At 42.0% G+C, this 13,017-nt stretch overlaps 1 protein-coding gene across 1 annotated transcript in view; it reads left to right on the forward strand.

The window, feature by feature from the left end:
• Positions 1–5: 5 nt before the first annotated feature.
• Positions 6–13,017, forward strand: part of MYBBP1A (MYB binding protein (P160) 1a) — a gene marked incomplete at its 5' end in the record, with an annotated part of 61,939 nt that continues 48,927 nt past the window's right edge. Inside the window, 13 exons of the mRNA XM_009710362.1 lie at positions 6–89; positions 962–1,045; positions 1,491–1,565; positions 1,993–2,100; positions 3,166–3,356; positions 3,620–3,787; positions 5,107–5,224; positions 7,615–7,904; positions 8,835–8,942; positions 9,551–9,676; positions 10,564–10,767; positions 11,444–11,552; positions 11,960–12,047. Of these exons, the coding sequence (XP_009708664.1) occupies positions 6–89; positions 962–1,045; positions 1,491–1,565; positions 1,993–2,100; positions 3,166–3,356; positions 3,620–3,787; positions 5,107–5,224; positions 7,615–7,904; positions 8,835–8,942; positions 9,551–9,676; positions 10,564–10,767; positions 11,444–11,552; positions 11,960–12,047 (1,753 nt within the window). The remainder of the gene's footprint in view (positions 90–961; positions 1,046–1,490; positions 1,566–1,992; positions 2,101–3,165; positions 3,357–3,619; positions 3,788–5,106; positions 5,225–7,614; positions 7,905–8,834; positions 8,943–9,550; positions 9,677–10,563; positions 10,768–11,443; positions 11,553–11,959; positions 12,048–13,017) is intronic.

Consider the following 13,017-nt stretch of genomic DNA (forward strand, 5'->3'; position numbering starts at 1 on the left):
AGCTGAAGTACACCCTCAAGCGTCTGGTGGAAGGACTGGGAGCCACCCGCGAGGCCGCCCGCCCAGGCTTCAGCTTGGCCCTGGCGCAGGTCAGTGTTTCCCAGAGCAGAGCAGGGCGCTCTGCAGCCCCTCACCAGCCCCAGCCCATTCCTGGGGTCCCGCTTTGCTGTTTGTAAGGAGGCTGGAGGGCTCCCCTCTGGCAGCTTCTGCGTGCAGGTGGTAGGGAAGGCTCTTGCAGCAAGCATAGAAAAACTGTGAGTTCATAAATGGTGCTAGTCTGTTTTGGAAACAATACACTTATATAAGCTATAGCAGTATCACAGTCATGCTGCAGAATTCTGTACTGCTTCAGAAACCATCTTTAATTTGCAACCTTTGACCAGGTTTTCAAATATGCTGCATTTAGAACTATTGTGACTTCTTAAAATTGACTTGCTTCTGGTGTTGGGCTATTTGTGTGGGAGATCCGAAAAGCCAACCCTTTAACACATACTTCAAAGGTTTGTTGTTTTGTTTTTTTTTTTCTATGCTGTTTGGGTCTGTAACATAGCAAAGATTCCCAGCAGCTGGGATCACCAGTGGGATCTGACCTCATCTCACCTGAGAAGTTAATAATGCAGAAGAGCCCATGTTCTTCCCACTTAGATCAGGGCCTTGCCCATGCTGAAAAGTTTCATTGCATCTGTTACAGGGTCATGCAGTTGCAGCAAAATGTTCTCATTATTAATCCTGCTATGTCATGTACAGGAAAAAAAAAAAGACTATCAGCAAGTATATTTATGTCTACACTAGTTCCTATCTGACACATCTTTTACTGATCTAGTTATATCTGTTCTGGCCTAATAAAGCAGCACATCTGCTGCTATGCTGTACAGCTATTCAGCTCTTATTTCAACTGAACTCAATAAAACTTCATAAAATGGAAGAACTGCAAACTGAGCTATTCCATCCATCTCCTCAGGTTTTACAGACATTTGAAGAAATTCCAATATGCAGTGTCCTTGAACAGATAAAAGAAAAACACAATCTGGAAAAAGTGAAAAAGGTGAGTCAGCTCTTAACAGCATTGGCCAGCAGTTAGTTTATATTAACTACTCACTATTCTTTGAAGGCTTGGTGCCTGGATACTGTAGTTTTGGGGTTCTTGCTAAAGCAAATGACTATAATGAAATAATGGAAATATTTGTGGAAACTGGAAGTTGATGACGTTGTCATCTGGCCCTGTTTTAGCTGAGATTCATCTGATGGAAAGATAATCTAGGGCAGTTTTTAAACATAGTACAGGGAGTTGCTTTTCGTTATGTTATCTTCATATGGCAGGGTATTCAAGGCTAGATTTTCCAGCCATCTTGTTCCATTGCTCAGCGCTGTAGTTGAAAGTGAAATCTAACCACTAAGTGAAGTGGATTTTTAACCTTTTTTTTTTTTTTTTTTTCCCCCTACAGCTGTAGCATGTCACCTAATTTTTTTTTCTTTTTTTTTCTTTTCAGAAACTTGTGAGAAATGCTGCTTTCGGAAACTTTTTTGGAGTTACGGCTCTATTTCAGTCTGGCCGGCTCGTAAAGGTAACATTACTGTTGTTGTCTGTCAGTACTGGTTCTAGGGCTATCTGAAACGGAAAGAGGATCTAGAGAGAAAGGCTGGGTCATTGGCTAGTCAGTGAGATGGGAGTTGAAGCATCAAGTTAATTTCATTTCTATTGCGTTATCCATGGACTTTTTGTGCCTTTTAAATGTCTGTTGCTGACCAGAATGTAGGAACTCTGTCAGATAGTACAGGAGGTTCCCACCTCTCCTGGAAGGAAGGGATCTGTTGTCATAAACAGCCAGAAAACACCGTTTTTTAGGAAAAGCTGAGTGGCCTGTTGGGAAGCAATTCTGTAGGTTTCTTCTTACAAGTAGGCATCAGGATCTCAAGAGTGGATTATTACCTGAACCTTCAGTGTAATCTTTGATATACGTCCTCTGTTTTTGACTTATCTTTCCTTTCTAGGACCGGAAAGCTCTGCTGGAGAGCATCCAGCTTCTCCAGCAGCTGGCACATCACCAAGCACACCTCAGAGATCTCCCTCGCAAAACTCTTATTGACATCGTTTCTGAGGTATAGCCACAACATGTGGTGGGTGGGATGACGGAGGACTTTGCTTTGAGGACTGCTTTTTCTTTAGTTTGTACATAGTTGAAAGTTAAAGGGGGCGTGTGGAAGAGTGAGTTTAAACTGTGGGAGATGTTACCTGTATTGTCTGTGGGCAGATGCTTTTATTCTGGGAAGGAAGCTGTGATTTAGTTTAGTCTGATTTCATCATGGACAAACCCGCAGTCTGTTTTTTTCCCAGTTGACTTGCTTGGGTGGCGCGTTAGACTGTTTGCTCTTTTGAATAGAAGTATGCTGAAAATTCTGGACAGCCATCCTCCTTTTTTTATGCGCCAAGCCTGGGCCTGAGGTTGAATTTTGGGCTGTTGGGAGTGAAAGGATGTGGGGACATGGAGTAAAGGAACTCTGACTATGTAGTAAAAGAAGAGAGTTTCTTTATTTCCTTCTTTTATGTGGATATTGTTTGCAGATATGAAGACTAACAGTGTTAAATCAAAATTAAATAATGTTTTGTATGGAAGTGTTCTGGGTCGTTTAGTCTTGATGTTAGTTTAAATGTATTTTGAATCCAATCTTTAGAAAATACAAATCAAAGCAGTTTTTGTGAGTTTCTTATTGATGAAAACGTTGGATCCAGTTTTCTCTAAAACCATTGAACACCATTGTTTACCAGCAAATCTTGCTGAAACAAGTAACTTATTTTGGGGAAATATAATTAAAAGCTATTACAAGAGTGTTTCCTCCTCCCTGGGCTGCACGGCTGTACAGACAGGAGCAATCAGACAGCAAGAGAACAATTGCAGCTGGAGTCAGTTGATCAGAATTGCTATCGGATGACAACATACTGTTCTACTCCATATGGTTAAGCACCTGGGGACTGTATGGCAGTACTGGACACATCCATTATTTATTTTTGGTTGTGTCACCATAAAGACTATTTCTAAAGTTTCCAGAACACTGCAAGCTTTTACTAAAATGCCATACAATGCAGATATTTTAATATATTACATGGCAAGTTAGTAAAATGCCCTCAGATGTCTCTCATGTGCTCTCACCTTCGTTCCTGTCTAGGTTCCTGAAACTGTATTTGAGGAGGTCCTGTTTGACATCTTGCAAAGTGACCTCTCTTCAGCCTTCACATCCCCAGAGAACCTGCACCTTTTGCTTGTGGGCATACAGAAATTCCCTGGTGTTCTGAAACCTAAAAATCTGAAGAAGCTGTTTGGCTCTACTACTGTTGTAAATGAGCAAAATATTCCCAGGTAAGTTCTTAAATAAGGAGCATTAAATGCTGTTGGCTAGCAGTGAGACAAATGTGGCTTGCTTTCTGATTCCTGCCTGTATTTGCCACTGCAGGTGCTGTTAAGGGTTAGGCGTTAACTAGTATGCAGGTTCCTAAATTATAGCTCTGTCATTTCTCACAAGAGGCACAGCCTGCAGTGCTCAGTAAATGTTCTGTGTCCTTCAGCATTCAGCAATCCCCTTCTAGGCCAGATCTCTTGCATTATTTTCTTCCTTCTTCTAGACTTGTAGAGCTTCTGCAAAGTGCTGCCAAGTCCGAGAAGAAGGACAAGAAGTTACCCAGTGTAGTGTTTGATTTGCTACAAGTTTCACTGAAGGAAGATGCCTTTGAACTGTTCTGGAAACAAGGTGTGGAGAATGGGCTATTGAAGGAGAAATCGGGACCTGTGAGGTTTGTTTTAACATATGTTGTTTTCTGTATTATCCTTCTGTTTCTTGCCCCAGTCGTTCTGCTGCCCTGTGGTGGGGTGGAGCATGTGGTTTCTCATGAACAATGTGAGAATGCTTGCTTTTCATTAAATAAGTATTCGTGGGAAACTTTATAGGAAGCCTAAATCCAAGAATTAGTAAGATTTCACTTAGAATTGTAACATAAAACAAATTTGAGGTTAAATATAACTAGGACAGCACGTAACAGTGATGCACCTCGTTGGACGTACAGGTGTCTTAAATCTAAAGGTTGCTCCTATAAGACTTGTCAGAGGACCTGTACTGTCCCTTTCTCTCTTGAGAGGTTGAGAGGGAGAGTCGTTCGCTTTGTTTCTGTGGTTTAAGAAGAACAGCTCCTGTGTAGACAAACTAGTTCTGAAATTTATGTCTAATACTGCTGGACTTGTGCTTTGTGGGATGGACTGAATTAAAATGCCTGGATATATTTGGATTCTGATGGTCCATGTTTTTAAATAAGATATGGCTATGGCTGACATCATAACAGTGGCTATTTCAGCTCCTTTTCCAAGTCTAATACTAGATCTTAGCAGGATTATTTAAGTTGTCTCTTGAGACTCATGCTGTATAAAAATGCTGTAAAATCTGGAATACAAATCTGTGAGCATTTTGGGAGAACACAATTTAATTTGGACCATAGCAAGACAGTCTGTGGCCAGCTTTAAATCTTTCTTAGATCAAGAGTTTAAAATAGTAGCAGTGCACCTACAAAAAATTTTAACGTATTACATGAGTATCACCGTGAAAGGAAACCATTTTCCAAGCCTGAGCAGTTTAAGTCTTGTTTTACTTGGCTTGGGTGAGTCTGAAAATACCCTTTGTATGCTCAACAGTGTTGCGTTTTTAGCCTGATTTCCTGCAGAAATGAGGATATTGCTGTCCATCTAACAACTCCTGAGCCCGTTGGAAAATTCTGATCAAATTTGACAGCTAGCTGCCATCAAAACGAAGTAAACTTGCATAATCAAAAAACAAATAAGTTTTTATTAGGCCTGTGGAAATAAGTATCTGGAGAGAAGAGATCCAGAAAGTGGATGGAGGAAGGAACTGCTGCTGAGGACTCATGTATTTCTTAGCAGCTATGCTAGTCAGAAGAAAAGCTGTGGGCAGTAGGATTTTTGAACACAGGATCCATGAATTTTTGACTTCTGTCTTCCTGCATGCTGCATGTAGCCTGCCCCACCACTTCTCCTCTGTCTTACCCTTCTGTGTGGCTTTACTGCTGTGCCTCTACCTGAGGGAATCTTCTTTGTTTCCACTCAGTTACATGTGCTACCGGTTGCTGGGCAGTGCTCTCCCCTTGTTGTCTCTGGATCAGCTACAGATGGTTCTCAAAGGGAAGGTGATGGTGCACTATGGAGAACATGTCGTAACAACTCAGGTGGGTCTTCTGAAAGTACTGATGCTCTGTCCTGAGCAGAAATCTGCTCCACTCCCCTTTCTAGTTTCATGTTGCCTCGTATAAAAAAAAGTTTATGTAATTTTAGACCTTGGGCTCTTACTAAAAGGAAGGATATTGTATGACGACTGGTTGCAGTGGGCTCAGTATAGACTGTGTTTAATCATCATTGCCTATTTGTATATTTTTCATTCAAACTTATTTTGAAATTGTACAGCACTGACCCACCTGCTTTCACAGATGTTGCTGAGAAAGCTCTAACGATGGCAGAAGCAGAGGAAGGGCAGCCCTCAGCATATTGGCAGTGTCATATGTCATCCTTTAACAGTCCTTTTGATTTTGCGTGTCCAGAAGCTCCTTTTTGTCTGTCATTGTGCTGGGTGTTGCATGAGCATTTGAAGGCAAAGACAAAAAGGGACAACTCATGCTTTTGTTTATGTTAGTGCTTGTTTCAATAAGCACATCTGAGGTTTAAATACAAATTTTATTTGGGAATTGGATTTTGGAGCTCCTCTTCCTTCTTCCCTCCTGGGAAGCCAGCAAACAACATAGCCCTGCAATAAAGGGAGGAAGAATAAAAGGGGAATACTGATAAAAACAGGCTTTGGCTTCGCTTTTTGTGGTAATATAATCCTAAACTTCCTCATGTGGGCGCAAAAATTATTGCCTTCTCTTGGGAGGAGTAGGACTTTGTAGTCTTTCTGTTCTGGCATCAAAGCAGCAACACATGTGTGGGTTTGCTCTGAAAATAATGCTAGCCATGGTGCCTCCCTGTATGGAGCAACTTTCTCCAGGGTTTATCCACTGACTTAGTTGTTTTCCTGTTTCTTGATTTTGGTGCTTGTTGCACAGTGAATTAGGCTCTGTTCTTTCACATGTATCAAAAATTTTGTTGATTTAGGTCCTGTCTGAAACGTACAAATCCACTGAAGACAATGATTGACTAAGTGGAAACAGAAGCCCCTAATATTGTTGTTGACGAGGAAGTTTGAATTTGGGATCTTAGTTTGAATTTGTTGTTGTTGTTTTTGTGGGTTTGTTTAGTTTTGTTCCTTGGCACGGGTTGTTTATTTTGGAAAGCAAATACTGCTATCTTGTACTTTCTTATGGACTTCTGGTTGTTGTTGGAGATGGAATGAGACAAAGCTTGAGACTGATTTTACTAACAGTTATCTTCCTGAATCCACTTTTTTTTCAGCAGGGGAGCAGATGTATTTGATTTGCTTTTGTTGAGAGACGATTGATGAAACCCTTGTTGTGAGTTATTAGCGTGTTTACAGCAGTCTCTCCTGGAGGTTTTCTCCCAGTTTTCACACTGATGCAGAAGTATTGAGTTCTCCAACAGTGCAAGCAGGAGCTTGCTAAATCTTGTTTTGTGTGAGATGTCTTGCAGGTGTATTTATGTTATAATTGGATGGATATGTAGTTAATTAGGAATTTATAGCCCTTTTAAATAAAAGAACAGTGTTCCCTAGACCGTCGTTACTGTTTCTGCTCCTGCCAGGTCACTGTATTGATTGTGACGCTATACCAAACAAGTTGTTTTATTAATTTACAGAAGTTGCATTACATTTTTGGAATGAAGCCACAGTTTGCCCTTTTTGAGGTTTTTCTGGTTATGCTTTTTTTTTTTTCCAGAACAAATGAGTGGAATTGAACACTGTGGGCTGTGAAAGCACATAAGGAAATGGGATATGTGGTGGGGTGGGACATGTCCTGGTGGTCTGCGTGCTGCTGGATAGTGTTCCAAGGCCAGCAGCCTGACGGCTGTATGCCTTGTGGTTTAGTGGCAGGACTGAAGATAGGACTTAGCACAAAACAGCAAGACCTCAGGGTATGATTTTTAGCTTAGACATGTCAAGTCCCTCTCTTTGCAGAATGCCTCAACACTTCTGAGACACCAGGGAGAGGAGGTGGGATTTGTTTTACCCACTGTAGCTCAGCAGGCTCTGGGGCTGCTAGGTGAGACCGGAATTGATGTGGGGGAATTCCAGATCGATGAAAAGTCTAAGGCAGATGATGTGAGAAACACCCTGGACTTTCACCCAGAATAAGAGCTGATCATCCTAGGAGCTTAGCTGCACTGGCCAGCATGTGGTCTGGCCTGCTGAAGCCTAACTGTTTGGGAAGGTGCGAATTAAAAGGTTGAGGTTGTTACACGACAGAATTCTGTGGTTGCTTACAGTGGTTGCTCCTATGTGAGGAAGATCATGAGGTGAAATTGATGACCTGCTGTACGCTTTATGGCAAATGTTCAGATGCATGACTTCAGTTTACTTACTGCAGTCAAATCTGTAAACCGATTTGTACTTAGAAAGACACTCAGGCTCAGTGTGAGGTTCCTAACCTGCTTGTTTGACTGTGTTTTTCAGCTTCCAGACCGATTTAAGTTTGCTCCAGAGATGGAAGGATATATAGATGAATTTCTGAACAGCTGTGATGACCTGGAGAGGCAGCTGGCAGTGATGATCGGCTTCTCTACTCTTACCAATCAAGGCTATCCAGTGTTGTCCAGCTCATCCAGGGTAGTCAGACACCTGCAGCCAGTGGCATTGCAAAAATACGTTGACTGGCTCAAAGACATGTTCCTCAGGCCTGACCTTGGCTGTTGTTTAGACTTCTCAAGTAACCGGCAAAAACAGAACCAGGAAAATGTTAACATGTGAGTGTACAGATGATGCACCTTCCTCTTTCTGTTTTGTGGTTAGAGTAGCTACCTCTGTGAAGTCTGATTTGGACAGCCAGTGTTTGCTGGTTCCCTTGCCATGAGCTGACAATTGTCGCCTGTTCTATTTCCTCAGTCCCAGAAGGTTTAACCCCAGTATCTGACTCTTCTGCTGGGATAAATTCAATTCTGTAAATAGGAGCAAACAGAACCAGCCAGCCTGACCAAAGCAGACTGGATCACCAAAGAAGCCTTTCTCTTGTTTTTCTAGCCCTGACAACTGCTTTGGCAAAAATGTCCAGTGGCTTCCTTTTTTCACTACAGATTCTCAGGTCTTTGTAGGAGTTGTGCATCCCTTTTATCTGACTATTAAACTGGCCTGAGCGTTCTCATCTCCTTGGTGCACAGCAAAGCACCTGCTTCCGTGTCTCAAGGGTAGCCTGTAAATACTTATATCATTGATAGGCATTGGTAGCGATTTCCAGCTAGGAAAACTGCCCAAGAGAAATTTCTGTCCTCCTTAGCGCTGCTGCTTGCTCAATACCCACAACTTGGTGCTGTGGGTGCTGGGTTGCTTCGGGGGGCCTCTTCCAAAGAAGACATAAGCTATTAAAACAGTATGTCTATGTGTTACTTGTACACCTATAACCTCGCTCTGCTGACTACTGCAGTTCTTGAAGTGCTTTTTGCTAGACTGCAGTACCTCAGTAGGGTAAATAGACTGTCTTTTGCATAGTAAAAAGAGCACATGGGAAGATGATCTCTCTTTTTATGCACCTGTTGCTTTCTTACTACATACCTGTGCCATCTTTAATGTAAAGCCTCTAAATATCTGAAAGTCACCTCTTGCTGCAGTGGATTGTGTGATTTGTGTTTATTTTGGGATATTGTTCAAACTACTGATTGTGTCCACTTCCTTATTGAAAGAGCACGACATAAAATTGCTCGATTGAGAAAATGGATCATCCACCGACTTGCTAACATCATTGAAAGTCCAGTGAAAAAAGAAGAGAGCCTTGTGATGGACATTTCCAGGTGAGAATGATTTAAAGACTTAATGCCACAGATGCTTGGAATAATTCTATTTGGCTCTTTAGCAATATTCTGAGTAAGCCAACCCCATAACACTAGGCAAATTCAGTAGTGGAAATATTCCATAACATAAATTGTTCAGGAGATTAGGTTCTGTTTTCAAAATATCTTCTGCAAACTTGGACAAACTCTTGTCATAAGTAGTTCAGACACTTAAAATCACCTTAGTCTCATTTGTTTTCAGTAAATTTTAGATTCCTGGTTACCTAGACTGCTTGAAGATACTACTTGTAATCTTTGCATCAGATGTTAGTAAGTATATCTGTCAGTGTAAAAGCCTTGGAGAATATGACCCGAATCTCACAGTCTGAGTATTGTATTGTATGACCTCAAGTGTTGGCGCTTCACTTTTGTGAAGTCCTGAGCATCGTTCTCTCTTTGTAACTTGAGGAAAGGGTCTTACTGTAAATAGTGACTTTTTTCAGTGCTTGGATATCCTTGAATAAAAATGTGGTGAATATGTGGCAATATTTGGTTTGCACACATGGGCTGTTTTTGATTTGTTATGACAAGCTGGCTCTTAATTTTGTGCTTGTTTCTGTCCATTCTAGGTTTTGCTTCTTCCATTCTTTCTTTGAGACTAAGAAAAAGACTTCCCAAATACGTGAGGCTAATGTCCTTCCATCAGTGCCCCTAGATGAACAGGCTCATTCAATGGCAGAAAACTACTTCTTTGGGTAAGGATTTTGCTTGCATGCCTTAAGCTTGGAAATTTCTCTTCTTCTTTTTTTCCTGAAGAGAAGATCAGCCTGCAAATGGCAGGGCAAGGGGTTTGGGATTGTGAGCTGCTATTGGAGCATTTGTTTGACTCCAGGCCCAGGGAATGGCTTATTTTTAAGGAGATCCTAGATGTCTTTCTCAAAGATCCTTCAGTTTTGTCCAATAAAAACATAATTTTGCATGGCAAACTTACTGAATATGTGTGTGATGATCAGGTAGGTGTAGGGTTGAGCTCAGACTGCTTTTTCTCATAAGATTTCTGTTGCCTCTGTTGCAAGGTAGAAGTGAAGGACCCAAGGGAGAGGTGGTGAGGTTGTATGGGTTGCTGCTGGCTTTCTGTCCGCTCTGCGTGCGAGCTGCTGATGCTCAGACTTCTTTTTCTCATAAGATTTCTGTTGCAAGGTAGAAGTGAAGGACCCAAGGGAGAGGTGGTGAGGTTGTATGGGTTGCTGCTGGCTTTCTGTCCGCTCTGCGTGCGAGCTGCTGATGGCTGTGCAGTCCTCCCTGTACTAAGGGAGATGGAGTTGGTAATAATAGATACTTTTAGGTGATTGCCAAAGCTGGTACTCCAACCTCAGTAGAGGGAAAGCAGAGGACATGGTGGGACACAGAATGGGAAACAACTGAGAATAGTCAGTGTCCTTGGGGACACCAAGATGATGAGCTATGTGTTACTGTGCTTGGATGTATGCATGGCTTGAAACTTAGGCCCTCTGAATCTGGGTTGCAGTGAGTGACCAGAGCTCTGGGGTGAGATTGCTCTACCGATGGGCATTATTTTGGAAAGTGTGAGAAGACCATCTGGTTCCTCTGACAGTAACATGCTGACTGTTTTTCTTTGCAGATTACTTCAGACTTTAAACACCTTAACTGTTTTGGGGGATACAGCAAAGGCTGCAGCCTTGAGGGAGAAGCACATTCATGGTGTGACTGCAGATGGGAAGCTGTGGATCTTTCTCCTTGTTGAGTATGCTGACAAGCTGCTCTCCAGTGAGCATGTCAAAGCTGTGAAGCCTTTTACCGAGGGACAGAGGGATGTCTGGGAGAGGTGAGAGGCTTGGGAAGCTGGGTGCTGGGCTGGTGAGGTGAGGAATGTGGAAAAGCCGTAATCTTAGTCTCTCTATGGACCAGTAAAAGAGAGATTGTGTTCTCTCATCCTCCAGCTGTTGTTGTCCTCTTGGCTGCTGTAGCAGAGCCATTTTACAGGTAGTGGCAGTTCTATTTCTTCCCTTTGAGTATCCTGCACCTGTGGCTGGGTTTCAGGATATCTTTCTGTTTCTCATCACCCTGTTCCTTTCTTCCTGTTCCTTCTGTGTGTTAACTATATGTAGATGGCCATGTCCTTTTTTATTTTTGTTCATAGTCCCTCTCCCAAACACGATTGTAACTCTGCTAATCTTTTCTCCTAATAATGCCTGTAACGTAACTTCTTGGTGACTCTTTTCTGGTGCTCTTTTCTAAGCTTGATTTTTCCATAAAGGTATATGCCTTGGCTATAGTATTAGGAATCTAGCCTGTGCCCAAGTGCAGAGTTTTTAATAAGGCACACATGGTGAGATACTATTGTTGGGTTAAGATAGTGTACTATATGTATGTCCGATTTCAATAAATTAAATGTTAAGTGCAGAAAATGTTACTATAGATTTGGTCATGTTTTTAATCCGATTGTAAGAGAGGATTTGCTGTTGTAATTGTGAAAGACTCAAAAGGGTTTCTTTCTTCAGAACTCTTCAGTCTGTGAAGAATCTGCAGAAGAAAGAAAATAAATCAGATGGTGCCAAAGTTGTTGCTTTCCAACAGCTTCTGCTTTTAATGGCCATTCATCTTTTCAAGGTAAGACCTCTGAAGCATATTGGAGTAGCGTAAAATGGGCTGATAGCTGGGCTTTCTGAACACCGAGCTGGAGAATTTCTTTGTGTTCAGAGATCGAATCTTTCACAGCCTCTGACTTCTGAAAACGCGCAACTGGCAGCTAATAAGCTGTGATTCTTACACAGACTGTAGACATCAACTTAAAGGGGCACAGCTTGGCCTAAGCATTAGTTTTGCCGTTGATTTGCTGCTGAATGGAGCAATTTTTACTTAGTTTCACGTTTTCTTCTGCAAAGGGGTTGTAGTAGCTGATTTTAATATCTGTACCTATTTAGAGAGGTCCTTAGATTCCGGGTATATTCCTTCTGTTGCTGTTGGTAGTGGGAAATTTAGAGAGGGTGTTTAACTGTCTGTTTGTGATCAAACAGAATCAGTCTGAAACAGTGGATGTTCTCAGTGACCTTCTGAACTGCACAGAGAGGGCATTCAGCAAAGAACCTAAGAAGAAAAAGGCTGGTGAGTCCTTACAGAAAGAAAGGGAGTGGGATTGTTAATGGTCTGTCAAAAGACAGAAGATGGCAGTTCTGCATTAGTGAAGCGTTCTGGCTGCATTGGTTCTGGCTTGATGCAATTACCCCCAGGACAATCTCCTCTCCTTCATTCTCTTTCCTTGTCTTTCTAAATATCTTGTCTCTTGCTCCAGCTCTCTATCTGCATCCTCGGTGGGTTGTGTACCTGTGTGCCTCGTAAAGAATAGGTGAACTTCAGAGCTGGCCATTGTTCAAATGAGCAGTGTCCAAGGGAGTTCACTCTTTTTGAGTCCTTGTTCTGTGCTGGCCAAGAGCCTGACTGAAGTGGTGGTATCTGCCCAGGCAAAGCTGTGGGCTCTCCTAACAGCCAGCAGGCCTGAAACTTGGTACTTTCAGCTCAAGTTCTGAGCAAACAAAATGTGTCCTGTTTGTAGACGCAGTGCGTTTGCCAAGTTAGGCTAGTCCTTGTTGAGGACCTGCAGAGCTAGGTTGGGACTTGACCAGGAAATAACCTGGCTTGGTCTTTTGACTTCCTCTCTAACTGTGGTCTTGTTCCCGTTAAATCTCTGTGTAAATTTGAGGGTGCTGTGTAAATAAAAGCTGTAATTCTGTGGTGGCTTGGTTGTATGTAGATCAGGATTCTGAAACTTTTGGACTAATGAACCAGTTTCAAATGTCAGCACTTTTCATGGGCTGCTGTGAATCCTGATTTCATTGGAAACACTATAAAATGTATATACTTTTGCTGACTAGGTGCTCATTGCTTTAATGTGGCCAAGTAGGTGTCACATGATTTGCAGAACTGCTGTCTAAGTAATGATTTAGTGAATAGTAGGTTTTGTTACCTGGTAAGGCTTTGCAGTGACCTAAAGACAATTTCAAGCATGTTTCTCCCTACAGTTAGTAGCCTTCCAATACAGCTACAATCCTTAGCTTCGCACTTGATTATTTCTGGT

The sequence above is a fragment of the Cariama cristata genome, unplaced genomic scaffold, assembly GCF_000690535.1.
Source record: "Cariama cristata isolate BGI_N322 unplaced genomic scaffold, ASM69053v1 scaffold170, whole genome shotgun sequence".
NCBI classification, from domain to species: domain Eukaryota; kingdom Metazoa; phylum Chordata; class Aves; order Cariamiformes; family Cariamidae; genus Cariama; species Cariama cristata.